This window comes from Melopsittacus undulatus, chromosome 9 (assembly GCF_012275295.1).
Source record: "Melopsittacus undulatus isolate bMelUnd1 chromosome 9, bMelUnd1.mat.Z, whole genome shotgun sequence".
Lineage (NCBI taxonomy): Eukaryota > Metazoa > Chordata > Aves > Psittaciformes > Psittaculidae > Melopsittacus > Melopsittacus undulatus.
Genome location: NC_047535.1, coordinates 19040168 through 19067715, shown reverse-complemented (window position 1 = coordinate 19067715; position 27548 = coordinate 19040168). Strand labels below are relative to the sequence as shown.

The following is a 27548-nucleotide window of genomic DNA, read 5'->3' as shown; positions in this document are numbered from 1 at the left end:
CAGTGATTTTGTTGCCTTCGTATCTAACTAACAGAGGTCTTCAGCTAATCCTTTGGCATTTTTAAGGTGTTATGATCTTGCAGCTATATTGGACAAGAACTTTAAATATTGAATATTACTAAGATGATATTTTAGTTTTACGAAAAGATATAGTACTTTTCTTTTGAAAAATCCCATTTGCTGTGTAGAAAGAGCATGTTTCTCCTTCGAGTCTTCATGCTGCCAACCTTGTTTTCCTTCCTTGGCTCTTCTGTTTCTCTTAAAATTCTCCAGAACCTCACTAAACCTCACTGGAGAGGCTTCTAAAACCTTGCTTTGGTTACGATGTTTTAATTTCTTATGGAATCTGCAACTTATTTCTTAACAAAATCTGTCTTTCTCCCTTTGGAGGTTTGGTTTCTACTGTTAACCTTGCCCTTTCTTGTTTCTTTAAATCAAAAGCATAAATGATGGAGTTAAATTCTGTGTATCTTCTTTCTGAAAGGCAGCTATTAACCTCTTGCTATTCTTGTTAGTAAAAAAAACCTAAAAAACAATTATAATGGACTGACTTCTTGGTTGACAATTTTTTCAAAATCTCTGTAACTTTTTTCATAGGCTCATTCTTCTCCTCCTTTGTGTCCATACCTTCTTGTCAATGTTACTATTAAGCACTTTCATTTTCTATATTGGTATTTCTATTTTTTCCTTCCACTAACCACAATTGTACTGTCTTTCATTTCACCTCTACTTATCCCATTACACTGCATGTCTCAGTGCTCAAAGTTAACCTCCTCCAAGCATTTCTTCTGTTTTCCAGCTAATACTTCTGCAGAAATCCTTCAACTACACACAGACCTTATAGTCAGCTAAGCCCTTCTGATTTTTCAAGTGCAAATCTCTTCATTAAACTCATATACAGTTTATGGAACTCAGGGTATAGAACCATATCATTCTTGCTATGTAGATACCTAGGTACCTATACAGGCACAGGATGGCAGGGCTGCTGTTGCATGGAGGGGCAGCATCTGTTAGAAACTTGGGAATGGAAACTGGAGTGACTGAGGTGAGCGGGAAAGCGACAGATGAAGGAGAAACACAGCAAAAATCAAACAGTGCAGGGGTGAGGGGCAAAAATAATGGAGACATTCAAAAGCATGCCAAAGGCGAAAAACAGACAACAATCAAACTGGCACCAGAAAACACGGAGACCACAGCATTAAATAGTAGTAAATAGGGTAGAACCATTGTCATAATGCTGCAAAAGCAAAAGTTTCACACACTGCAGCCATGTTGGTGAGACAATATGTAGCCAGGCCAAAAGGATCTAACTGAAAAGTTGTAATACATGTTTATTACAACAGTAAGTGTAATGCCCCCTCAGACCTCATCACATCCCCTCACCTGAACCCACAGCAGCCCAGCACCATGCCAGGAGCCAGCTGACCCCGGGACTCTGCTCAGGGGCCCATGCCCATGCCCGAGCCCGTCCCCCGGACTGCAATGGCTGTCACAGGGCTCCCGCCGTGGGGTCACCCTGGCACCAAGCCCTGTGAAGGAAAGGGGGATGCAGCTTTTCAGCTTCCCACCGCCTGCCAGCAAGGGATGAAGCGTGGCTATCCGTCCCTGCCCCGAACCCGACAGCGCCGGAGGAGGCCTGGCCAGGAGCAACGGCCGCGGCAACGGGGGATCGGAGGAGGGACCGAGCGAGCCACCACACCCGGCCGCTGCCGGTTGCCCTGGCGAAGGAGACGCCACACGGCAGCATCCGCGAGAACAAAATGGCGATGGACGACGGGGTCCGGTGGGGCGCGGGCCTGCTCGGGGTAAGGCGGCGGGGCGGGCACCGGCAGATGAGCTGGGCAGTGTGGCCGGGCCGTGCCCGCTCCGCGCATTAACGCGTCCTCCCTGCAGGTGCGGAGACCGCCCGGTGGCCCCATGCCGCCCGCTGCTACGGGGACTGGCGTGCTGAGCGGCGACCTGCTGCCTAGGGAGCAGGAGTACAAGTAAGCAGGAGGCCGGGGGCAGCGGCCCGGCCCTGTCACCTCAGCCGCGTCCTGCACCCTGTCCTAGCGGGGTTTACACTTAACCCCCTGTACCCGAACCCCTCAGCTAGCTTCCCCGAAGCGGAGAGTACCACGACAATATTTAATTGTGCCCCCCGCGGTGCAGCCTCCCTGCTGCCCGCCACCTCACACAGGCGCCTTAGGGTGGGCTGTGCACTGTGCTGGGCCGCGCTTCGATCCCACAGCATTGGACACTAGACACCTCCATTTAAAACACTGACATTACTTTTAAGTTATGAACGTATAAGTGCTTAAGTCTGTTCAAAAACCGCTTAAATGCTCTAAAGTGTGTGACAAATGCAGTGAAAGTGATCTAAAAGCGCTGTTACCTGTTCTCAGGATGCACAAAGGGCCATGTCTCAACGTCAGTGACTCCTACTGCATGAAAGGCTGTGAAGCATGCAAGAACACAAGCTTACTTTAACCTGTACATATGTATAGTGAAGCATCTTAATTATGTGCTCAAGAAATGTAGTTGTACATGATTCCTGTCCCAACCTCTGCTGCTGAGTATACTTAAAGACTGTTGAAAACAGAAAGCATGGAAGAAACGAAGCTGTAAAATGTGTATTAAGCAATGACATGGCCAAAACTCTACCTCTCAGAACTGTAGTCTAAACCTTACTATTTAATGGGTATAAGTGATTTATGACCATTGATTTGACAGAAACACAGGAAATCGTTGAAACATAATTTTGTTAATACCCTCAAGTATATTTTGGTGTTTGTTTGTAGGAGTTTGTAAAATTTCACTTAGTCCAGGTGGTGGTACCCTCATGCTTACACTTACTTATTTTAAATCTTTTGAAGCCTCAGTGACGAACTTTCTTACTCTTTTCAGGCAACTGAATGCAGAATTAGAAGCGAAAACAGAAAAACGGGTGCATCAGGCTGAAGAAGTAATGGTGGGTAGATTATGCAGACTGTTACATGATTCAGCCTTGATTCACACATACACAGGATCCAGTTTCAAAAGAAATTATTTAGACCATGACAACTAAAAGCGTTTGGGGTTTTTTTGCCTCCAAGATTATAAACTTCTACTAAGAACACCCAAAACCGATTTTCGTATAGTTCCATCAGGTAGATCAGTATCCACACAGATGCATACAGCATTTGTGCGGGTACATACATAAAGCTGTGTAAAAAAGAAAAATTAGCTGTTTAGGAAAAGTATCTGGTTTTATGTCTTAAATACAAACAAACAAAACCCCAGGTATCTGAAAACCAGATACTGTTGCAACAACACTCTAATGAAATAGGATCTACATTGGTCAAGCTGAAAGAAATACAAAGAATGAGCAGCATAAATAGAAAAAAAATGGTTAGTAAGAAGAAAACTTTCTTAAAACAGAAAAAAATCCCATCTTTGTCTGTATTATCTTTTAACACTGGTGTGGCTGTATATCAGATAGAGTCAAGGTTTTATGGGAAATTTGGACAAATTAGAACAAAGGTATGGGGGAGGTATGGTTTATGCCCAAAACAGTTTGGAGAAGGTGTTCTATATATTAGATATATTCATTGTAAATGCACTCAAATAAATAAAGCTTAAAAAGCAAATTACTAAGTCTTAAGGAAAGCTATACTTGTATGCACTTTTCCTACTGCTGAAACTTCATTTTTATGTCCTGTGAAAACATAGTCTTCTCTTGAGCTGTGACAAGCTGAGACTAACTGCCTGACATTGGAACAGAAGCAGATGAAGTGGTTAAAATAGCATCTAGTCTCTTTCCTTTAAAAACCAGCAACAACAAAACCACTTTTTTGTTTGTTTTTCCTTCTCCAAATACAGCAGAAGATAAATATTCTTAGGACACTTAGTATACCACATGGCACTGCCAGATTGCACAGCTATACATTTAACAACAAGAGAAAAATACTGTAAGTTGAAAATGAAACAAAAAGGCCCCAAACGAAATACCCTCCCCAAAAAACAAAACACAAAACAGGACAACTGCATTTTGTTCTGGATTATGCATTGTGTTTGTAATTTAGCAGCATAGAAGCTATCTGAACATTCAGACTGAATTGTTCTCTAAAGTACATACAGCAATATCAGTGTCCAATTATAGTCATATTGCAAGAATAAACATTTATTTCTAAGGCTTATACAATATGGAAAATTGAAAAATTGTTCTACCTGCTGTGCGTTTGCTACTTCCTGTATTTCAGAGAACAAGGAAGCAGGGTAACAGCATCTCAGATGATGTTAAACTGAGCAAAGTTTTACAAGCAAAAGGCAATTGCATGTTGTGGAGCTGGAATACATGATGGGGTACAGGAATGGCATTTTAATTTTTCCACATCTTTTCCTATGTTTAGAAGTTCTTTTACACACTAGGCTATAGTTTCCACTTTTTTCTGTAGTGGACGGTTGTTGTGATCTAAGATTTACAAACATGTAATTAATCTTCAATGGATTATATTCCCCCAAAATTGACCTTTTTTTTCTTTTTTAAATAAAGAAAGGCCAGGAGATACTGTCTAGACCAGTGTTAGTACAGACTGAGTCATCTGAAGAAGACAAACAGAGGTATGTGCTTTGCAACTGCTGCATATAATTCCTGGGGAATATTTACAGTGATCCTGTACACCCTGCCTTGCACCCTTGGTCATGCTCCCTTTGAATCTGTCTTTGCAGCATACTGGATTGGTGGAGTCTCCTTTTTTTCCTATTATTTGAAACAATTGATGCTAAGAAAATATTATTTCTTGTTATTTCAAAAATGTCTTCATTTTCATGACATGTTATACCTAGGATGCTAAGTAGTACTAATAGCTGTATAAAAGCAAGGTTTATTTGCAGTACGAAACACTAGACAGCAGTAGGTGGTTTTTAACCAGTTAATCTGACAAAGCGATTAAATAGATACTGGTTCATATTAAACTTGGCCTAAATATTCCTGGGATAGAAAGTGTTTGATGAAAAAACCCATACAAACAAAAAAAATCCACCCCCACCCCAACAACAGAGAGAAACCCAAGGCAGACAACCACTCAGCTGTCACACTCTGGAACTTGGATATCATTACACCTCAGTACTCCGGCAGCTTTGGCCTGAATGAACATATGAACAGCTATGTGTTTTGGCCTGTTAAAACCTGTTAGCGCTGGAGTGGATACATAGGTGTATTTACTTAGCTGGTCAGGGGCATTATTATTTGCTTAGTTGTTCAAGAGTTTGTATACTTACAGCACAGGGAGTGGGTAAATTTAAGATAGACTAATAAACAGTTTATCAAGGATCTGATCTGGTAGGTTCCTAAGTTTCTGATGCTACTAGATAACAGAGGTACTGGGCAAGACTACATAGTGTTTCAAAAGTAAAGCAGTTGGGAAACATAAAATAGCATGTATGAAAGTCTGCTAGAGATGATGAAATAATTACTTTTGTGCAGAGCAAAAGTGAAACCAAAAAGTGAGGGTTTCTCTATGGACATGAAAGGGTTTTTCAGTACATGAAAAGTGTGACTGTGGTAGAAAGCAAGTCTGTGTTAGAAGCTTGGCTATACCATCAGAAGTTTGCTGCTGTAGTTAAAATTATTACTGAGCTATTTAAAAGCTAAATTTGTCAGTTGTAGAGGGAAAAAAAAAACCTCCATGTGTTATCAGTATCATCATGCTTTGCAAACAAATTCTGGATCTTGCTTTAGTTTTATGTTCTGTTTGATGGATTTTGAACAGCAGAAGATTTTTAAGAACTTCAAACTGGAGTTAAGTTATAGGGCTGGTTTATGAGGTAATGTGATTGGAAGCTTCAGTCCCACAAAGGGGGTTAATAGCTTTGACGGTTTGCATTTGAAATAAATGGGAGTGCTGGAAGAATTAAAAACAAATATTGGCAATTTGCACATCAGAGAAGCGGCTGATCTACCAATTACCTTCATAAATTAAAAGATCCTAAAACAACCACAGTCTGTGTGCTGGCAGATCTTTATGTGTCAGAAGAATTTAAATCCTATACCGTACTGAAAAAAATAGAAATGTGTGCTAGGAATTAGGCACACTGATTATCCATGAGTGAACATTGAGGCCATTCAATTAGATTAGTTCCAAGTATTTAATATTTAATTTAGACCATTTATTTTTTCCAAAATTGTGCAAGCAGATAGACCATAAATCTAAAGGAAACATTTCAGAGATTTTTGAAACATCCATTTGAAATTTCCATTGATTTCATTACAGAGAATGAACATTAAAGCAACTGAAAAGAAGGGGAGAAACTGAAGCAAAGAAAGATGTAGTACAAGGGGAAAAAAAGACAGGTTTAAAGAAAAAAATAATCATTAAGCACAGTGAAAAAAGAGCAACAAATATAAGTCACTCAAAATCGGTGTATATTTTAAAATAACTGGTTCTGGAGGTTTTATTGCATCATTTTTTTCAGAGAAACTTGAATTATATAGAGACAAAGCAGCTCCAGTGACACCACACTGACATCAGCTTTTGTTTACACTTTCACTCCTCAGAGCATTGCCAGGCTCATGGCGGTGGGAACTGTGCGCATGGACAAGCATGCTAGAGGCTTTGAATAGGATTAGCAAACACAAAGGGTTTGCTCATGCACATGCATCTCCTGTTTACATGCAGAGATGGAATGGTTAAACATTAGCTTCTGTTTCAGTGTTGCCACAATACTCTAGCTACTTATTTATATACCTTTTCAGGATTTACACATCCATTTTCACTTATGACACAACTATAGAACTATGTTATGAGGTTTTAAAAATGGGTTGTCATGTGTGGGGAAGTGGAAATAAATCATTAAGGTTAAACAAGTTTGAGGAATTTAGTGAACAATGAGGGTTTATTTTGTTTCTGTTTTTTAAAGAAGGCCCTGAGACAACAGCTATAGTAGGAACAGATTAGTCTATTGATGGAAAGAACATTATTGTTTTCTTGAGTACAGAGAGCATTGTATTTTCATATTTTTCAGAATAACATAAAACTGCTATTTCTATGGCAGCAAATCCTCACCTTCTGCATGCTCCTAATGTTAGCCAATAGGAAGGAAGCATGAGGAAAATAGGGTAAATAGACGAAAACTAATCATCCTATTCTTGAAGTCTGTTGCCAGCCACACACAGATGATTTCTCCAGTTGTGTTTTTGTTCTTCTTGTTGCTGGTTGGCTGGGGGTTTTGTTAGGATTTTTGGGGGTTGGTTTTGTTTGTTTGTTTGGGGTTTCTAATAAAATGTGGAGCTTTATGCAGATAATTCTTGTTGATGAATGGATGTCTGTGAAATTTTTAAAGGCAATATCTAAACATTTGCTCAAATCAGCTGGGGAAAAAAAAAATGAGGTGACTTGATGTGCTTAAATTTAAATTTTATTCCAAATCTTTTATAAGCCAGCATTTTAATTGAAGTAAAAAATTACAAAGGGTAGTAAAAAGGTAGCCTTTTAGTGCAATAGCACAAATGCCCATAATTGATTCTGAAAGCAAAAAAGTGACATATATGACAAGAAACTGGACTTGGATAGCACACAGTATGCTAAAAATTTCTGCTTTTTTTCCAGCAGATTTAAAAAAATAGTCATTTAACCTGAAGTTCAGTTACTAAGCAGCATGGTTTTCAGCCTAATAAGCAGATAAGCAGCAGTCACCTGAACTGTAAAAGATTCAGATTGTGGTACCTAAGTAAACTGCTGTATTAGGTATTCTAGACTCACCAGGTGGTTTAGATAGCAAATAAGGTAGAATGGAAGGGCAGAGAATGAGACAGAATTTATGGTTGAAGTACCTTAGCTATATTTATTCTAGATATATAAAATGTTATTCTCCTAATTCTGGCAGGGGAGTGTAAATATTTATTGTAAAATGTTTATTTTGTTATACATGTTCAGTTAATTTTTATTTTTTTTTTTTTTCTGCAGAGATCCACTCTGTCCTCAAGTTTGTTCTCTTACACATTCACACATTAAGGTATCAGAGTTAAAACTATCCTGGTTAATTTGTCTTCTGGTATGATTTTCACATATTTTGGTTTTGAGACTGTTCTACACTGAGGACTTAAATGGGTAGGAAGCCAAAAGGAAATGATGCTCAAAACAGTGGTACAGGAACTGTGTTACCAGGCTTTCTCAGTGACACTGGTGGTTAAGTGGACTTACATTTCATTTTTGTGTTCTGAGTTTCCTCTTCTGTAAAGCATTCACAGAATTATTCAGTGTTGGGAGCATCAAATTAAGGGCGAAGTATTAGAACATAATAAATTTTTTTCTTTCTCCTCTTTATTCCCCCACCAGTATAATACTAAAGGCAGTGCTAGTGTCTTTTAGGTGTAATAATAAACAAGTAGTCAAAATAAACCAGTAGTCAAAATAACTGAGTACAGGAAGGGAAATAGAATGGAAAAAGGAGCCTGAGAATAGCAGCAAACTCAATGGTCTCTAATCACAGTTGTATTGAATCTTTTAGGAGGTGAGCTAAAACTTCCAAAATATTGTCCTCATTTATGAGGATACAATAAAAAATCCCTTAATTTTGGAAGAATATTTGTTTGGGTGAAAGTAACAAAAATGTTGTTAGATCTTCCTTTTACAGGGTATTTGTAAGATGAAAATAAAAATGCATAAAAATAGCATAGCTTTGAAGGCACGACAGTATGAAGTCCTGAAAGAAATGCACTCTTGTGACAGTTAAGTAGTCAATATCTTGATGGCCAAGAGCCTTGCTTATGCCTGAATTTATTATGAGTATGTGTGCAAAACCTCTCACAAACAAATGACCGTTGGCTGTATTATCATTTGGGCCTATAGTCATAGAAGTAGCAAGATGAAGATGAGTGCAAATAAAACTGAAAAATTGTTCTTCTGAAAGTTTGAAAAGTATCCTTGAGTCTAAATAGATGAAGAAAACAAACAAAAATAACCCAGAAGACACTAGAAAAAAAAAAGGAAAAAAAAAGTAATTTGTAACTAATAAAAAAAAAATCACTACTTTCTGAAACAAATTGTAGCCAACAAACAAGAAGAAATGTGCTTCTATGCTGATGGCTCAGAACAGACCATACTCTGGAAGTAACGGGAAAAGAGCAACTTCAAGGTATATTATACACTTCTTTTTGTTTGTAATAAAATATTTCAGTTGCTATTTTTGTCTATCAGGTTATTTTCATTCATGTATGGTTTTATATTGATATATACTTGTGTAAATAAATGTATCAAACTTTTGGTCCTGCTCAGTCAGCTCCACCATGTAGCTACCTCTGTTTGCTTGCAGAAAGCATACAAAAAATTATTAGGGAACATGTGTGATTAATATTCCAACTGTTGCTTTCTGCTCAAGCATTCTCAAGGCTGACAGTTAAACTCTTTTAACTCTTCAAGTGAAAGGATGCCTAAGGAGCATACATGTGGGAATTACATAATCTGAATCAACCTCAGAGAGCACACTTAGCTGGTGCAGACTGATTTGTGATCAGACTTGTGATGGGAAATAAGGCTCTTGAGTGTCTCTTTTATTTTGGTGAGTCTTGGGCTCACAGGACAGGACAGAAGCAGTAATAGTGCTACAGCTTTCAGGAGTTCCAAGCTGAAAAGCTTCAGCTCTGTCAAAAGCAAATTCAAGGTTGTAAAAGCAAGAAATGGAGATCTGGACAAAAGAAAAAAGTAGAGAAATGCATAAAATCCTGGGAGCAAATTAAAATTGCCACAGAATATGGACAAATACCAAAACCAGGATGAAAATTGGCTGCAAAGAGACAGAACATGCAATTAACACAGGATGAGGTTGTCTTTCAGGACCTGTAAGTCACTCATGGACCCGTAAGTCACTTGTGGACCCTCTGGACCTCTCTTGGGCAGTTCAGGGGAGACTGTCACACTAGCACCACTTCAAGAGATTTAGAGATGGAATTGTGCAGATGCAGGGTGAATCCAAAGTTGTGGGAGAAAGTTAGCAGCTAGGAGATTGGCAGCTGCACTGGGATAAGGATATACTGGAATAAGAATTTAGAAGCTTCAGATCCTGTGGGTACTTTATCTTTTTATAAAAGAAAGATGAGGAGATACCCTGTGTAGCCGTTGCATCACACAACATTGTGTTTTGATTTTATGAAAACTTTGGTATGCTGCTTCCATGATCAATGAAGTTTCCTAGGCCAGGCATAATGATACAGAAGTTGTGGTAAGGTAGGAGTATAGCTAGAATGGACAGAGTCCTCAAAGTTAACATGGGAGGTAGGGAGAAACAGCAGAATTAAGGTAAAGGACATTAGCTAAAGGCAAGTTGACATTCCTGTTTCCTACTTTTACTCTTAGTTATGAAGTTGTAGGATGAGAAGATCATGCCAGAATCTTCTCAGTAGAAAATGGTACTGGCTTTTCTGCCCTCCACATTATAATATGTAAAACCCTGTAATTGTTTATGTGGAATACAGTAAGGGAATCTTACATAAAGAAATCTTACACAAAGAAAGTGAGAAATTGCGATCAATGTGCCTTTCATATGAATGCAAGCAATGAAGTTGCATTAGGTAAATAACTTTGTGTACTCTTAAAAATAGCAAATACACTATATTTTTGTAGATATTAAAATTATTATTATACATTTAAAATCCAAGATCTGCTTTTTTTTTAGTTCAAAAGCAAGAAACCTGGAAGTACAAAGTGTTGATGCTGTTGCAGCACTGGGGGATTGCACGGATTTTTCTTTAGCAGAAACAATAAGCAAAATTGAGGAAAAACTAGAGAAAGGAGTCTTACCAGATTGTGTAGATGATGATACTATTCAAAGTGCTGGAAATGAAATTGGAGCAGGTAGGTTTCCTGCTGTGGTTAAGTAGTTTTATTCTTCCTTCCTCACTGTTAGAAATGGGTTCTCCTGCAGAAAAAAAAGAGTTTATACAGGAATTGCAGGGAAAGTTCTAATGAACTTTAGTTAAAGGCAGAACAGGAAGGTTTTTCTTCTTTGTGTAATCCTAGAGAAAGATCAGATCACATATGAATAATCATGGGTAAAAGTGAATTTTTATCTTGATTTTTACCTTTGTAGGAAGATATTTGGGTGGTTACATATGTCAAATTTGTGTCTGACATTTGATTCATTTCACTGCGGGAATAAAAATATGTGATGCTAAGCTTCTATTTCCAAATAGATTAACTCCTGTTCTTTACAGATTCTGACCTTAGAGGAAAAAGCCTTTCCTCAGATCAGTGCTGTGGATCTTAGAAAGTGGCTTAAATGAAGTAATGGTTCAGCTACAGTGCTTGAATCTGAATCCTCCAGCTACTTTCCCACTCCACATGGTGTGTTTATGTTTGTCCTAGAAATAGAATAGGAAAGGGGGTTGCAGTATTTGCCAGTGAAGCTAAAGGAATGATGCACATCTGTCTTTTTGGCTCAGATGTAATAAAAGTAAGTTTATATAGTTTCTTACAATGCTAAAGTAAGCATGAAGTCAGAGATTCACTGCAGTAGTACAAAATGCCCCAAAAATCCTCTTCTAATCCAAGAGCTTGAAGTAAAGGTAGAAAACTAAATAGGCCCTTGTAACAGAGCAGGCTGATTCCTTAGTTGGAATCTCTCGGTAAAATGATTCCTTGGGCTTATGTGCCTGTGATAGTTTTTAGGCCAATGGCTGATAAGGTTCGATAGCAGTGTCCTTTCCCTCAGCTTCTTGCAGTGCTCATCTTGGACTTAGGTTCCATATCTTTATTTCATGATCAGAGGTTGTCACAGTGCAGCTGTTTTTCTGCCAACACAGGATTTTTACACATCATTTTTCTCAGGGCCCATTTTTGTGGATTATAACTCAATGCTGCGGTAAGAAGAAGTGATAGACGCACACAGACACATAGAAGGCTGAACATGAAGCTCTGTTTTTATCTACTGTAGCCACACACATACGAACAAAATACCTGACTCTGTTGTCACACTTCGTGTTAATCTTCAGATTACCTTAGGAATTCAAGACAACGATTCATTCAATCAGAACATTAAAATCTCTCAGATACCCCTTTCCTGCCTACCATTCTCTAAACTGCTGGTTACTTTATGAACTAAGACCATCAGGTGATTAAAAGCAACCCATTAGGAAACTAGTTGTTTAATTACCTTTATCTATTGTGAGAATTCAAACTAGTTTTGCATCATAGCCACCTCCAAAAGCTGATCTGGTCCTAGTTGCACTCTTGGGTTTTCAACAAGGCTTAGTAGTAAGTGCTCTTAATGACACAGAGCTATCTAAAATGGAAGAGATGTTGTCTGTGGACTGAGTAAAAGAGGAAACAAAATTGCAAAAAGAAACAACCATGTTTTGCAGGTAGTGGTGTAGCCATGGAGTGCTCTGCATGGAGCTTACATTGCTCAATATAAAGAAAAATAATCTGGAAAAAAAGAATATAGCTGGTAAATTTGCATATGAAACAACAACTTAGGCTAGTTAAAACTGACATTGAAGTGTTGTAGAGGAATCTCAGCACCGAGTGAGGTGATGGAATGCAGGTTTATATTCAGCATTAAAGAGTGCAAAGTAATGCTGAGAAACCACCTCCAGTTACACCTACTTCTGAGCTGGACTTTATTTAGTTATTACCAATTAAGACATCTCCAAAAGCATAAACTTAATGCTTAATGGTGGAAAAGGCAAAATGATTGTTAGAAATCCGTCAGAAGATAACAGGAATCAAAATATTGTGCTGTTAGTATTATGCTGTTCTATAATTGATACTACCCCATCTTGAGTATGACACACAGATTTGCATAGCCCATCTCAAAACCAGGATCTAGGACTAGAAAGGAATGTATAGTAACAGTTAAAAGCATGGAAGAACATGAATTTGAATCTTCAGTTTGAAAACAAACCAAATTAAGGCAGTATAAAAAATTCCATAATGAAAACAGTAATGGGAAGGGGAAAACTGTCTTTTTGTAATGCAAACACTAGTAAATGCCACATTAAATTGGATTTAAAGCAAGCTATACAAAGTGTTTTTCTTTTGCACAATGTGCAATTAAATTAGCCAACTTATTGACACAGGATATTGTGAATGCCAAGCTACAATATGTTTTATTATGAAGAAAATCAAGCAATAGTGTAGAAGTACATGAAAAAATATTAACTTGGTGGCTTCAATATAGTCTCCATCTCAAGACAGCTGCTTGTTACTAGAAACTAGCAAGGATGTAACAGGAGGAAAAAAGTTGGTCTATATCTTGTTTTTTTGGTGGTGTTTTTCTAAATCCTACTTATAATTGGGCTCTGCAGCGTTGCAACTTAATCTGCAATGGGCAGTTAATGGATTGTGGGTGAAATTAAAAGAATTCCTATTCCAACAAGTGAACACATGCAACCATCCATCCCTTCCATGCAGCTCCTGATAATCATTCTCCACTTTATGCTTTTCCCCTTGTACCTACGGTGAATAATGGTTATTCTTATTTGCTCAACTTGAGCCTCATAATGTTTCCATGCTTTATGCCTGTGCAAGTTCAGGGGGAGTTCCATGTGAGTGATCTGAGGAAAAGGTGGGGAATACAGGATAAAAGAACATAATTGTTCGCACACAGCTGGTTTTATCATGACAGTAGTACATTTCTTAGCTGTCCAAGAGCAATAAAGTACTTCATTTGGAAAAAACATCTGATTAAATTAATTTTAGACTATTAATTGAATAGTGTACTTTAAAAAAAGCATAGTTTACTCTGTGGGAGGGGTGTTTACCTGTTAGGAAGGTTTTGCATTCTGCATTTAATTCCTTGTGAACAGTTCAAAACTACTTTGGGTGTAACTACATAAATTGTAAGTACAGATTGTTTGCAGTGTAGATATACCCTACAATATAGTTTTCTTGATGTCAATCTCAAGGAATGCTGTAATGTATAGTATAGTATGCCAAAAGTTTCAATTTTGAATTATGAATCTTTTATATTTTAAAGATACCGAGTTCAGTCATTAGAAGAAAAATCTATACAAAGTTTTGCCTAATAGTGAGAAACCTGAAATATTTATTTAGGAATCCGAGTTATTTTTCTCTTAATAATTAAAACCAGTGTAGTGTGTTTTTAAAAAACAAGATGATGAAAGTGAGTTCTTGTATCGGTCTTGCTTCTTTACTGCATTGAATAATGAGTACTTGTGGATATTAAATGTAACTTTTTATGTTCACAGAAGCTCAAGTAAGATTTCTTAAGGCAAAGTTACGTGTTACACAAGAAGAGCTGGCTAGTATAGTACGTGTATGCAGGAAAAAGGTGAGTGCTGTAGAAATGGAGTAAGTTCCCCTTTAACACAATCACAATGGAAGTCCCTCAGCCCTTCCTTTTTAAGTATTAAGAGATAAGTTGTTTTTTCTAGATTTCCTAAGAATTTAGAATTAAGGATAGTAATTTCTCTGTATGATCGTGGGGTGAAAGCTTGCAGGCAGGAAAGAACCCCTGGGAACGAAGATATGCCCCAGCTGTAGGAGCACTGGTGTTGCAGAGTGCCTTAGCCGTCACTGCTGGGATGGAGAGCATTAGCAGAGCCTCAGAAAAAGAAGGATAAGCTAGCAGTCAAATAAGAATTTTGGTACACAGAGAAGAGTGGTGCCTGGAGCTGATCTGTGATCCAGTTCAAGTGAAATACTGTAATCAAAAGAGAAATTTGTGTTTCTTCATTCTTCAGATTGTACTTGATGCAGAGAATTGTATTTGGAATTATATATTTGGGCAGATCAGGCTGAAGTTAAGGCATTGTTAAGCTACACTGTTATTTTAGTGCTAGAGTGTACTACAGGTGAGTTTTATGATCTGCACGGTCTAGCAACATGTTTTTAGGTAATGCTTAAACATCTCTTGAACTGTAAAACCTTAAATAGTTTGTGTGTGCCTGCCAGAGGGATCACCTCTTTTTCATGTATTTGTAATTAAGGAAGATTTTTGAACTAACTTTCCATTTTCCACTGTTAGATCATTCTTAGTTGTAGTCTCTCAACTTCAGAATGCTTTTCTGCACCTATTCCTCAGGTCCAAAAGTGATGATGGCATTCAGAACATATGGCAAACCACCTATATTTTTTTCTCTCAAGCTTTTAGTTTAGAGTTAAGGAGAAGGATAAGTGCCTGGAGAAAATATTTGGAAGGAATTAGTTTTTGATATTTTATATCTGTACTTTATCTGCATCTCAGTACTTTCATGCTGTGATTGGGAGAACATCATTATTAGATTTTGAAGACATTCATTTTCTAATCAAATATAATTTGTCAGTAGCTATTGAACTTCATAATTTCATGCAAAAAATACCACAGAATTCTGTTACTATAGTAGGTGACAGAAGATGACCCAGTACTTATTCTTGTCCTCATCCCATAGTGCTCTGTATCTAAACATATAGTCTTGGGTTCTAGTTTCTCTGGTCTGAAAATATCTTAATTACATTCAGAAGGTCACAAAAATTTCAGATACACAAAGCCTTGAGTTAGATTCTGGTTTTGTTCCAATTCACAGTCCAGTTGTTCTAAGGAAGCAGTAAATCTGTTTTAAGTCTAAAGAACTAGGAACTTCTGAGGTGAATGTGGGCACATGAAACTTAGAGTAAAGCACATATATTTCTCAGGTGAGAAGCATGTATTCCTAGTTGCTGGGAATACAGGAGAGGAAGATCTGTTTTCATGGAAATCCCATTTCTGTGTTTGCCTTGATTTCTTTTTCTTAAAGGAATGAAGGGCATAATGTATCTCTGAAATAACTCAACATTTATATTCACTTACCATGTTTAAAAGGTTAGAAAATAAAAATGCATTGAAATTATAATGCCTAATGTGGGATGTAATTGCCAGTAAGGTCATGAATCTAATATGGGATTTACTTGATGTTAAGAGAATCTTGAATTTGAATACTTGATGGATCCTAGATCATTAGCTTGCTTTTAATTCAAAACCAGATAATCTCCTAAAACATAATGGATTGATTTATCAGTAGTTATACTCTGTTCTTTTTTCTAATGAGTGCATTTAGCTATTCTCACAAAAGTGTCACAAAATGTCTGCATGCCTCTGTTATTCACACTATTCTGTAGCATTTTCATAGTTCTCAAAACCTTTGAACTAGGAGAAATTAAATGTTTTACATACTGCTATAAGACACTTCGAAGTAAAAGCCTGCAGAAAAATAAATGAGGAAAGCATTCCCATCCTTTTAATTGTTGTCCTAGTAGATCTGTGTTTTGTTTTCTTAGTTTCTCATAGTTCCTTTTTCTCTTTGAAATTGTTGTGAAGTCCATCATGAAGGATCTGAAAGTTTAAAAATAACAATTTTTAAACTAGTGATTTCCATGTGTACAGTACGTGTATATTTACAGTCTTTTATTTACAAAATGTTACTATTGCATTATCCTGCTCCTTCCTTGCAATAATCAAGTTGGGATTTCTTTCTGTTAATTACTGTCAAACAGGATGACGAAAATCAGAATTTAAAGTCTCGGCTTAAAGAAACTGAAGGAAAAATTGCCCAACTGCAACAAACCATCAGTGTGCTATGTTCTCAGAGTGAGAAATACAAAGCCTTGTCACAAGAAGCAAGCAGAAAAAGTCAAGGGTTACAACAAGAAGTCACTGTGCTAGAAAAGGTATTGCAGATGTTAGTCTCATTTGTCTCACAGAAAGGGAAAAGTACTGCATTACATTTCCCTAGCTTGATAGATGGGTTTCCACTGATCCCATTAGTGTTTCAATCTCTGATAGTAGTTTTAGAAGTTGTAATTTAAATAGTCTAATCACTTTTTGAAAGGAGGAAATAATGTATTTTACAAATTGCTTTTCTTCTGCTTCCACCATCATATATTTCTGTATTTTAAAATAATTAAGTTTTTGTGTAAAAGACCCGCAAGAGACAAAAAACAACCACTGTCAAATTCACAGAGGAATCTTGGAAAATACAGGGATATTTTATTTTTCTGGCTTTAATTATAATGGTCAAAAATGACTTCTGGTAATAAGAGCTTTATTGTCGACTGCAGAACCTAGTGAACTTTAAAAAAACAAACCAAAAATTCACCTGTGGCTTTACATTAGTGTTTCAGCAGGTAGAGGAAAAGATGTGTCTTTGGTCTTGAAAATTAAATAATCAAAATTAACCTGTCTCCTGCTGTAGGCCACGTATGCAAAATTGTATAGGTGCCTAGTTGTAGCAGATGGCTGCATACGCAGCTTTGCTTGTTTGGAACTTTATCTAAGAGCAGCATGTGGTTTAATTACTCAGGGTGGGAGAAGTTGACTTCAAAACCATGTGATACATATAGTATTGTGTTGCACATGTAGTATAACCAGGAGAACATTTCTCTTAAAAAATGGGGAAAACAGAACACAACTCGGCCTGATACAGTCTCATTATACTGCCATTAAATCATATTACACATTTCTATAGGCATGCTTTCATCTTAAGCTTTGTAGTTCTAGCATTGTAACTTACAATCTAAGTTTTGTAGTTCTAGCATTTTTAAACTAAAATGTTTAAAGTTTGTGTGTTCTTTTGTGCAGATTCTTGGAGGTTTTAAGTTCCCTCAAATAAGTACCCTGATGATTGATTCTGTCAGCAAAAAAATATTCAACAGAAGTACTCATACTGTTCATCAACTCACAGTAAATAGGACTAAAAGATTTACAAGGTCATTTAGGCCATTTTCTTAAACCAAGACAGGACAGATGATATCCAAACCCTCCTGGAAATAAGTTTAGCCTATACTTAAAGCCTTCTGTGATGGTAATTTTCCATCATTTCCTTAGACAGTCTATGTTGGTTCTTATGCACAGCCACAGTTAGAAAGTTTATCCCAGTATTTGGATGTCTGTTGTGATGAAAAGTTTATTCACTTCTGCTGTACAGCTGCTATATCCAAAATACGGTCACTTTGCTCTACATTTACCATCCTCAGTTGCTTCAGTTGTTCCTAGTAGATTTTGTTTTCTAGAATTTCTCAGGCACGATCAGGCACGATCATGCCAAATAGTGGTACCTGTTTAAATACTAATAAGGCATAAAAAGGAAAGTGTATGTAATGAATGGTTCTCTGCTAATTCAGAAATTATTTTACTCTTTTTTTTCTGATATAAAAAAATATCTACCAAACCCATGCATTTAAAAATAATTTTGCAGAAACTGCTTAGATATCCTGTGGACTTGGCAATCTGAAAACTGTTCTATTCTTTAGTTAGGAAGTATTAATCAATACCATATAATTAATGTAGCTGTAGATTAATTCTAGACATATGTGTAAAGATTATTTCCTGTGAACATGGGCCTGAATTTGTACTGCTGTGCCTGTGAACTCAAAACTCACATGGAGAAAGCATAGTTGAGATAGCACAAATATAATCTCTGAGTTTTTGGCTTTTATTGCTTTTGTTGTGATTTCTGCTGCAACATAAATGATAGAAGACTCTGATTGTGCTACGTGCTTTCCCACACGTAGATTTCCCACAATTTCTTCAATTTCATTAATCCCCCAGCTACTTTTTCTTTCATGTGCCTCTGCACAGATTCTCACCTGGTTTTCACAATTTACCTAAAACATGGTAATGAGTTTATTTTTAATTCTCGTTCTTCTGGCGACTGGACTCTGAATATTTCTGCTGGAACACCCACCTCAAGCAGCAGTTGAGTGCTGATGCTGCACAAATCTTCCACCCTCTTCTTTCCTGCATCTTCTTTTTCCCCATCTCATTGATCTAATAAATGACATCACCTTTTCTGTCTTTTTTCACTGCCTGTCTACAAGAACATTCTTTCCTCTGTGTTCTCTCTCACTTGTTAGTACAATCTGCTATAGTGTTAGCTAAAGATCAGGGAAACACTAAGGTTGTTCTCTTACTCCTTTTAAGGCTTCATGCAGGGGTTTTATAATTTGCCTTGAAAAGAGCTTGACATTAAGCAAACATCACCTCTCAAATGTTTTTGGGGGTGGACAGGTGTTGCTGAGCTTTCTAAAGATAGAAGTGCTGTATATGCTTGCTACTGGGAGAAAAGCAAGCCTGCTGGGCAGGTTACTTGTGGATAAGCTCTCTGGTATCACAATCCCTACTGATATATAAGTGCTTTAGCCATGCCAGAAGAGGGGAGACAATCCAGGGATGGAAAAGGGATGCAGTTTTAAAACACAGTAATGTGCTCCCACCCCCCCCTTAGAGAAACATTATATGAGAAAATTAATCCAGCTTTTACTTCAAGTATTGAAGAACTGGCAGAAACCTTGCCAACTTACAAAGTTAAATACTTATTTCAAGCATTTTTAAGATTAAAACCATCCTCACTAGATGACTTGTGAAAAAAAAAATCCTTGATAAGGTATTATGTATGACAGTAAATATAAAAAGGCCCTAAAAGAATGATTAGAATTCTTTCACTAAATTATATGATTAGCTGATACGTAATTTGCATTGCATGGAGACTGTGGTTTTGGTCATTAAATGCTTAGAAGGCTGCATATCAAAGCTTTTCATATTAATGCAGAATACACAGCACAAAAGGTTTAGTTGACTCTTTACAGCTTCATCATCTTGATACAAGACATATTGGTTTGCAGGCTGTGCAGCTTGTTTTCTTTGGGTCAGTCTCCAGCAAATGGATTTGCATTCCCTGATGATGCAGGTGCTCAGGTGGGGGGCTCTTCTGCTCTACTTGCCGGGCTCTTTCCCATGTGGTTTGTAATCAGTCAGATGGACAGGTTAGCAACAAAATAAAAACCTTGAAGCAACATCTGGTTTTGTGCACTCTTAGAGGAGGCATATTCACCAACAGGATTTTGAAGGGTCAGTGAGATGTATCTTACTCTTTTGTTTTCTTCATCCATTTTGGACAAAACTGAGCTTCCTAAAAATACCTGTTCCCTCCTAAGTTTACTGAGGTGACTCATAAATACCTCATAATTTTACCGAGGTGACTTTACTGCATACAATTGTCCATTAGGATGTATTTCTTGGATAAGTAATGTGGAAATCATAAGTAACCACTACAAGAGGTGGTGTGAAATGGAGAAAATGTAACAGTTACTCAGAAATAAGGCAGTCTGAGGTTAACAACAAGCCCGCTCTCTACCTTGATTTACTTAAAAGAATCTTTCTGTGCCCATTACTAATAATTTGATAGACTTTAAAAAGTCTTGTTTCTTTTTCACAAATGACAAGGTGTTCTCTTTCTGCCAGAATTGTTTATTTCTTCTACCTTGTCTTTTATCTATATTCCCTGATCTTTAATCTCATTATTCTGTTCCTCAGCTTGGTCTCTTTTTCTCATTTCCCCACATACATCACTATGAAATACTATCATCAGAGACAAGAGAGAACTGTTCTGATTGTTGCCATAATCACTTGATGAGCTATTTTCTGCTAGATGAAATAGTTCCTACCCTTAGCCACCTTCAGGAGGCTGTTTTAACTTTATGGCACACAGTGATCTTTGGGGAAAAGAGGTTAAAGGAACATGTAGGAGGGAGCAGCTGGGGATACCAGCCACCCTTCCAGAGTGCCACAGAGGGCACATACTGATGTTTATTTTTCTGACTGAACATACAGGTTTTCCAGTCAATCCTGTAGTCTTACGTGATCAGCTCCACAACTGTTTTGAGAGAACTTTAAAACAAAGATTATAAAGATATCTTTTCAAGATTTCAAAGGGGATATTTTGTTGGTGCAGTTAATTGTCTTTGAGACAGATTCTATCTGCAGGCCAAAGAAGCCCACAGGCTCTTCAGTTTTTAAGGGTGAGCCGTGCTGTAAATGTGATGTCTGTATGGGATTCAGTAAAATAACATTATTCATGTTTGTTTTGATACCTTCCTTCTTAAATAGGAATTGGAGAATCTAAAGCGTGTACAAAAGCAGGCCACAAGCAGTCAGAGTGCAACAGAGGTTCGCTTAAACAGGGCCCTTGAAGAAGCAGAAAAGTATAAAGCAGAGCTGAGTAAACTGAAGCAAAGTAACAAGGTACAGTGGTTTAGGAAAACACGTTTTGATCTGTAATCAGTCAGTAATGGTAAAAAGAAATAAATGGCTCAAGCAGCTTTGGGAGCATCATATCTCTTACAGTCTTGAATTAGAGCAAGTCACCAAAAGGGCTTGATGAGTTATCTCAGACACTACTGCGACCTATGCAGGAGGAAGAAATGTCCAGAATAAGGTTACCACCTTTCTAATTTTCCCTGTTTGTGTGAAAATTAGATGTGCTCAGAAGAAAGGAGAAGTGCCCACACACACCTGATACATACACACAGGCAAACCACAGCTTTATCTTGGAGATTTCGGGTTTTTAAGTTTTGATGTGGAAATATTTTGATTTATCCTATTTCTTTTCAGGAATGTCATGTGTGGCTACTGTTTGTCATTTCGTGATGTAATGCCAAGTTTTATTGGTTAAAGCACCACTTCCACTGACTATACATTTCTCCTTTCCTTCTCATGGTAGGATGCAACTAACCAAGAACTCAAAATAATTGAAGAATTAAAAGCAGAGAAAAAGAAACTGCAGAAGCAAAAAGAAGAGCTAATGACCGGTTTTAAAAAGCAGTTAAAGTTAATTGATATCTTAAAGAGACAAAAGGTAAGGATCAGGTATTGTTCTACTTCAGTTAACAGTCTCTAGCTAAATGTGTCTGTTGTTAGGTAAGGTTAGGGCTGTAAACTGGAGTCCCAAAACTGGGAGGTTTCGATGCGAGGCAGCAGCAGCCTCACTTTTTTTAGTGCATATTGCTAGCATTTTGCTTTATAGCAGAGGCTGGTCTCCTTTTGAATTGATCCCATTCCTAACTTGAAGCCTAGCCTGTCATGGTGAAAGATTACTACTGACAAACTTTAGCACTGAGAGTATCTCTTTGTCCCAGAACAAACACTGTTCAGGTAATGCCAGCAGCTCCCTTTGCTGCTGTGTCAGTAGAATCCATTTTAGCGACCTGAGATTTTCTTTTTAGTTCCCCTCACAAGCATATTACTTGTCATAGCAGCAGCTGTAACAGTGTGCCCTCTCAGGAGTGAGCCGTTACATTTTAGACCTACATTCTTCCTGGGTCCTCAAAGTGTGTCCTTCTCTGTCAACACTGTTTATTTATATTCTGAGGCATTCTGTACATGTACAACTCTGCCCAGGTGCAGATCTCCTTGTGTGTCAGACAAAAAAGAAAAAGGTGAGAGTAGAGAGTACTTATATCCCAGGTGTGAATTTACTAGACTGGACGAGGGGAGTTGATCTCCTTTTGCAGTTCCTGGAATATCATGCATACTTTGAATCACAGATGTAGCAATATCTGCATAGCTGCATGGCTGTTCCTGTGCACCCTGACTTGCAGCTAGCCTTATTTTGAAAGGCATTTGAGTCTACATTCATATCTCACTCCATCCTGCTCCTCAGAGCGTAAGAGGGCAGGGGTTACTGCCTTTCAGTTTCTTTAGCAGCTGAAGCTACAATTAGAAAGAAGATAGGCAATAAAATACTTGCTGACAATTCATGCTGAACAATCAGTGATACGGCTTTCATAGAAAAGGTGTTTCAGCAAAAAGTAGACTAATACTTCAGATAGAATATAGCTAAAGAGGTCTTTACTATCGCATCAGTAAAGCCATACTGATGTCCCAAAAAGGAGGGGTGTTTTACTTGGAAAGAGAAACCTGGGACACTACAGAGTGGGTAAATACCTTGTATTTCTCAAATACATTTTCAGCATAGATCGTTCAAATGTGCTTTGATGATATGAATTGAAAGAACCTATGAGTTAACATGAAAGAAAATTAAACTGAGGGGAATGCATACTATACATGTTGCCCAAATAAGTTTTCCACTTACTGATGCACTTAGGCCTTACTAGTTCCATCACACCTTTCACTTACCCAATACTTGGGATTGTATGCTGTCATTTCTCAGCTCTTCCCTCTGAGGCTGAACAAGAGACATGCAGAGTTAGAGGCTTCACAACTGACTGCACAAGATCTGAACACCACAAAGTGGTTCACTGCTAATTGCTTACTCTGTTGAATATAAGATTCATTTTGGGGTGGAGTTAACTGCTCTCCTTTCTGCACTCTCAAAACAAAGCAGCTGGAGAGTTAATACAGCAATGTCTGGTGACTTGTTGAGCAGAAGCACCTTAGAAGGCCCAGCCTCTGCGATAAAATACCTGCGATAAAATACCATTTTATTTACCCTTTGAGCACTGCAGTGATCACCAGACATTCTGTAAACACTCTGGAAATTGTTGATCCCCCACCAAGGAGGAATAGTTCTGTATGAAGTAGCAGCTTCAAGGAACAAAATACACATACTTACCCTAAGAATGGGAACTGCAATATGGAAATACACCCTTGAAGCTGGAACTCCTCTCCAACACAGAATGAGGGAGGGGAAGTAACTGGAACAAAAGAAACTGGAGCTGCTCCTGCTTTCTGGTGGAACTTTTCTGGCAGTAATAGGATGCAGAGGAGATCTTGGGGATTCATCTAACAAAAATTGTGCTAGCTTGGCTTTTGGCCAGCCCTTCTAGCTCTTTGCGTTTATTTTGAGAATTCCCTCAAAATCTACTCTGTCTGTGAGGTAGCACATTATTCTACAGAACATGAATTCAGTGAAATGGGTGTCAAAGAGGCAGAATTTTTTGACCCTGAACCAAAACCAGAGTCTCAGATCAACACCACAAAACTCCATTAAATGTATTTTTTAAAAATTTACTGTATCAGAACTGCAGAAAGTAGAGGAAGCCACTTACCTTTCCTTACAAAAATTGTCATTTACCCACAGAAGGATGTTGCTCTTTCAGACCAGGCAGTGACTGAAGAACCTGAAAGAGAATGGTGCTAACTCTGCTTCCTGTACCTGGCAGTAAGCACAGGGGAGGAGCTGCTGAAGCTCCCGTGTGCTCTACCTCTGTAACTACCTAGACGACTTCTAATCTGCTTCACACAAGCCTTTTGTTGAATTAATGAGGAAAACCTGATTTGGGCCTTTTGTGCAGTGTTCGTGTGGCAGATTCAGATGCACGTGGCAGATACAGCAAGCCTAAAGGTGAGGGTAAGAAGAAGGGCTAGAGGGAAAAATCCTCAGAAGGTGTTAAGTAGCAGCAGTAGGATGAGCAGCAGCTGGCAGCAGGGAGCTGTGGGTGCTCCAGGTGGTCTCTGCAGACCACTCTCTGCTTGTCTTGAGAATTTAATAGGAAGTGTTGGTTTTAAAAAGGGTTAAGGGAAGTTAGTCTGAGCTTTACAGAGCTGGAGTATATTATACTGCCCATGGGAACAGTCCTTTTGAACTGACAACAGGTCTATATATTAGACTATGTATGTCAAAAAAAAACCCAAAACCCAACATAATGGGCTGGAGACATGAATTGTTTCCTGTTCTTCAAAACATAACCATTTTATTAAAATTTGCAGTAAAAACTATTTAGCTGGGACACTTTCCTAGGTTAAGAGCTGATGCAGTGGTGTGGTGCTGAGGATGTATGGCCTCTGCTGTGACATCAGCTGAATGGAGCCCAGGGAGCTGTCAGGGCTTCCTGACTGTTGCCTTTTTAACTGGCAGTTCTGTGCAAATACACTGCCTGTTTAGGACTTCTTTTCTCATCAAACAACAATGATCTTGGCAACATTTCTCCAACCAATTGCATTATTTGAACAGGAAATAGATTTGTTCTGAGTTTAAAAGTTCTGTTTGTTCTTTTCAGTCTGCTTTTCATGTGGTATATTCTGTGCAGTAGAAATAAAAATCAGACTACTGAATGATTTTTAAACATGTACATTGGAGACCAGTAATGAGTGGTGTCCCTCAGGGATCAGTGTTGGGACCGATCTTGTTCAACATCTTTGTCAGTGACATGGACAGTGGGATTGAGTGTGCCCTCAGCCAGTTTGCTGAGGACACCAAGCTGTGTGGTTCAGTTGATACGCTAGAGGGAAGGAATGCCATTCAGAGGGACCTTGACACACTTGTGAGGTGGGCTGATGCCAACCTCATGAAGTTTAACTATGCCAAGTGCAAGGTCCTACACCTGGGTCGGAGCAATCCCAGGCACAGCTACAGGTTGGGCAAAAAGGAAATTCAGTGCAGCCCTGCGGAGAAGGACTTGGGGGTGTTGGTCAATGAGAAAATGAACATGAGCCAGCAGTGTGCACTCACAGCCCAGAAAGCCAACCGTATCCTGGGCTGCATCAAGAGGAGCATGACCAGCAGGTCGAAGGAGGTGATCCTGCCCCTCTACTCTGCCCTTGTGAGACCTCCCTTGGAGTATTGTGTGCAGTTCTGGTGTCCTCAACATAAAAAGGACATGGAACTGTTGGAACAAATCCAGAGGATGCCACGAGGATGATCAGGGGACTGGAGCACCTCCCATATGAAGACAGGCTGAGAAAGTTGGGGCTGTTCAGCCTGGAGAAGAGAAGGCTGCATGGAGACCTCATAGCAGCCTTCCAGTATTTGAAGGGGGCCTACAGGGATGCTGAGGATGGACTATTCATTAGGGACTGTAGTGATAGGACCAGGGGTAACGGGTTGAAACTTAAACAGCAGAGGTTTAGACTGGATATAAGGAAGAAATTCTTTACTGTTAGGGTAGTGAGGTACTGGAATGGGTTGCCCAGGGAGGTAGTGAATGCTCCATCCCTGGCAGTGTTCAAGACCAGGTTGGATGAAGCCTTGGGTGATATGGTTTAGGGTGAGGTGTCCCTGCCCATGGCAGGGGGGGTGAAACTAGATGATCTTAAGGTCCTTTCCAACCCTAACTGTTCTATGATTCTATGATTCTATATGTACATGTAGGAGGGGGGTGCATAATGGACCACAGGTGTATGGTGTGATATGTGGCAACAGAGCCACCAGTGGTCAGTTCCAGGTATTTCCTGTTAAGGTGCAGTACAGTTACTCTTTGTTTTATGTTGATGGCTAATTTTTAATGGTGGTATTTTGTTAAAATCCTCAGTTAACATTCAGTCATGCATATTAGAAGCACTAGCACGCTGAATCTTAGTGATGCATTTGATTTGTAATAGTTTTAAAGTGCAGCTGTGTATCAATCAGCTTGAAGGAGCATATAACCAGTTTTCTTACATGTATTCTTCAGAGATCACAGGAGCTGGCAGATTTTCAGGCCTCTCCAATGCCTCACTAGAAAAAAGAGGTATTTGTAAAGCACTATAAGGAACTAGGAAAGGCTGTTGGTCCTGTTTTACTAGAGCTGCAGGTGCAAGGTTTAGCATCAAATTTATCGCATTATCCCTACACTACAAATTTTTGCAGGAAAAGTATTAGTAGCAGCTTTAGCTGGAACAGGGGCACATCCACTCAAACCATAGTACAAAACCAAAAGGAATGACTAATTTGAGGCCCCTTTCAGCTGTTAGGCAGGATTTTGTATCGGTCACTCACACTGTTTTACCTTCTGCTCCTATTTTCTTTTTTTCCTTTTAAGATGCACATTGAAGCTACTAAGATGCTTTCTTTTACTGAAGAGGAATTCATGAAAGCTCTTGAGTGGGGAAATCACTAATTCCATAAAAATACAACTTCTGTTTGAAATACAAATTGGATGGTATGGTATTTTGGCTCCATATAGGAATGCTTGTTAATTGCTACTATCTGTATATCCCAGTGAATTGACTTTGTTGATTTTGCTTATGTTTAAATTGTTTAATTCCTGTAAGCCTGAAAGCTTGTGATGTATTATCACATGAAATACAAACCTCTCCATTCTGTAATGAGTGGAAAACCACAGACTGCACAAGGAATATTCCAATATGTGAACTTTGTTATCAGTTTGCTCTGTTTTAGCATTTTAAACTGTACCTTACCTAAGGTAATATTCTGTCCAAATAAGTCAGGGTTTAGTCTCAGAAAATTCCGTGTTGGAACAGAAATAAATTACCCAGTGGTGATCCAGTTGAGAAGAAAATGTCATGTCCTTTTTAAAACACGTGGTTGGAAAATTGGCCTTGTCTGTTCTCTGTAACAGATCCCCCCTCGGAGCTGGTTGGTGTGGCATCTAATTTAAGCACCACCAGCTCTTTTATAGAAATGACCATAACTTGTTTTAGCTGTTACATCTTACACCCTGGCTGGCAAAACCACCCATGAGACTGCCCCTCACACCCAAGACAGGCTGCAGAACCTGCTGCAGTCCTATTCTGTGAAGCTGACACTAAAGGTGAAAATATTAAATCTCTCCCTGGCCAGCAGCTTCTGCTTTGGGATCCAGTCAGGAGTGCTCATAGGTGCTCTGCAAGCAAAAGATTTCATTGTGTCATCATTATAATTAAGAACTAGATAAAAATTTAAGTGTAGATGAGCTAAGAATATCATGTGAATATTAATGCACAGGAACAAGAAAAGCTGCTGCTGTTTGAATGAGCTTTGGCCAAGTCTCAGCTATTTTAGCAGATTCCTCCCTCACAGTTACTGAACAGGAACGTGTCAGATAAACGGTAGGTTTATGAACTAAAAGAAAGGTATAAACGGTGGTTCTGATCTCAAAATGGAAAAATGTCTCTGCTTAGATCCTACCAGCAAAGTAACAGGACCTAACAGTGGAACAACTAACTCAGACATACCCCTC

The 27548-nt window shown here is 38.5% G+C and overlaps 1 protein-coding gene across 1 annotated transcript; it reads left to right on the top strand.

Moving 5' to 3' along the window:
• The first annotated feature begins 1760 nt into the window (after window positions 1-1760).
• TEX9 (testis expressed 9) lies at window positions 1761-26587 on the top strand. Its single transcript, XM_031046138.2, has 12 exons — window positions 1761-1805; window positions 1894-1985; window positions 2887-2950; window positions 4514-4581; window positions 7926-7974; window positions 9011-9096; window positions 10633-10811; window positions 14165-14247; window positions 16428-16601; window positions 20818-20952; window positions 21431-21565; window positions 26409-26587. Exons 1-12 carry the CDS (start codon window positions 1761-1763, stop codon window positions 26484-26486), a joined length of 1188 nt encoding a protein of 395 aa, XP_030901998.2. The 3' UTR covers window positions 26487-26587.
• Window positions 26588-27548: the final 961 nt, after the last annotated feature.

Coding starts and splice junctions, on each gene's coding strand:
- TEX9 (XM_031046138.2), top strand. CDS start 1,761: ATGGCGATGGACGACGGGGTCCGGTGGGGCGCGGGCCTGCTCGGG. Junction 7,975..9,010: donor TTACACATTCACACATTAAG/GTATCAGAGTTA, acceptor AACAAATTGTAG/CCAACAAACAAGAAGAAATG. Junction 21,566..26,408: donor ATATCTTAAAGAGACAAAAG/GTAAGGATCAGG, acceptor TTTCCTTTTAAG/ATGCACATTGAAGCTACTAA.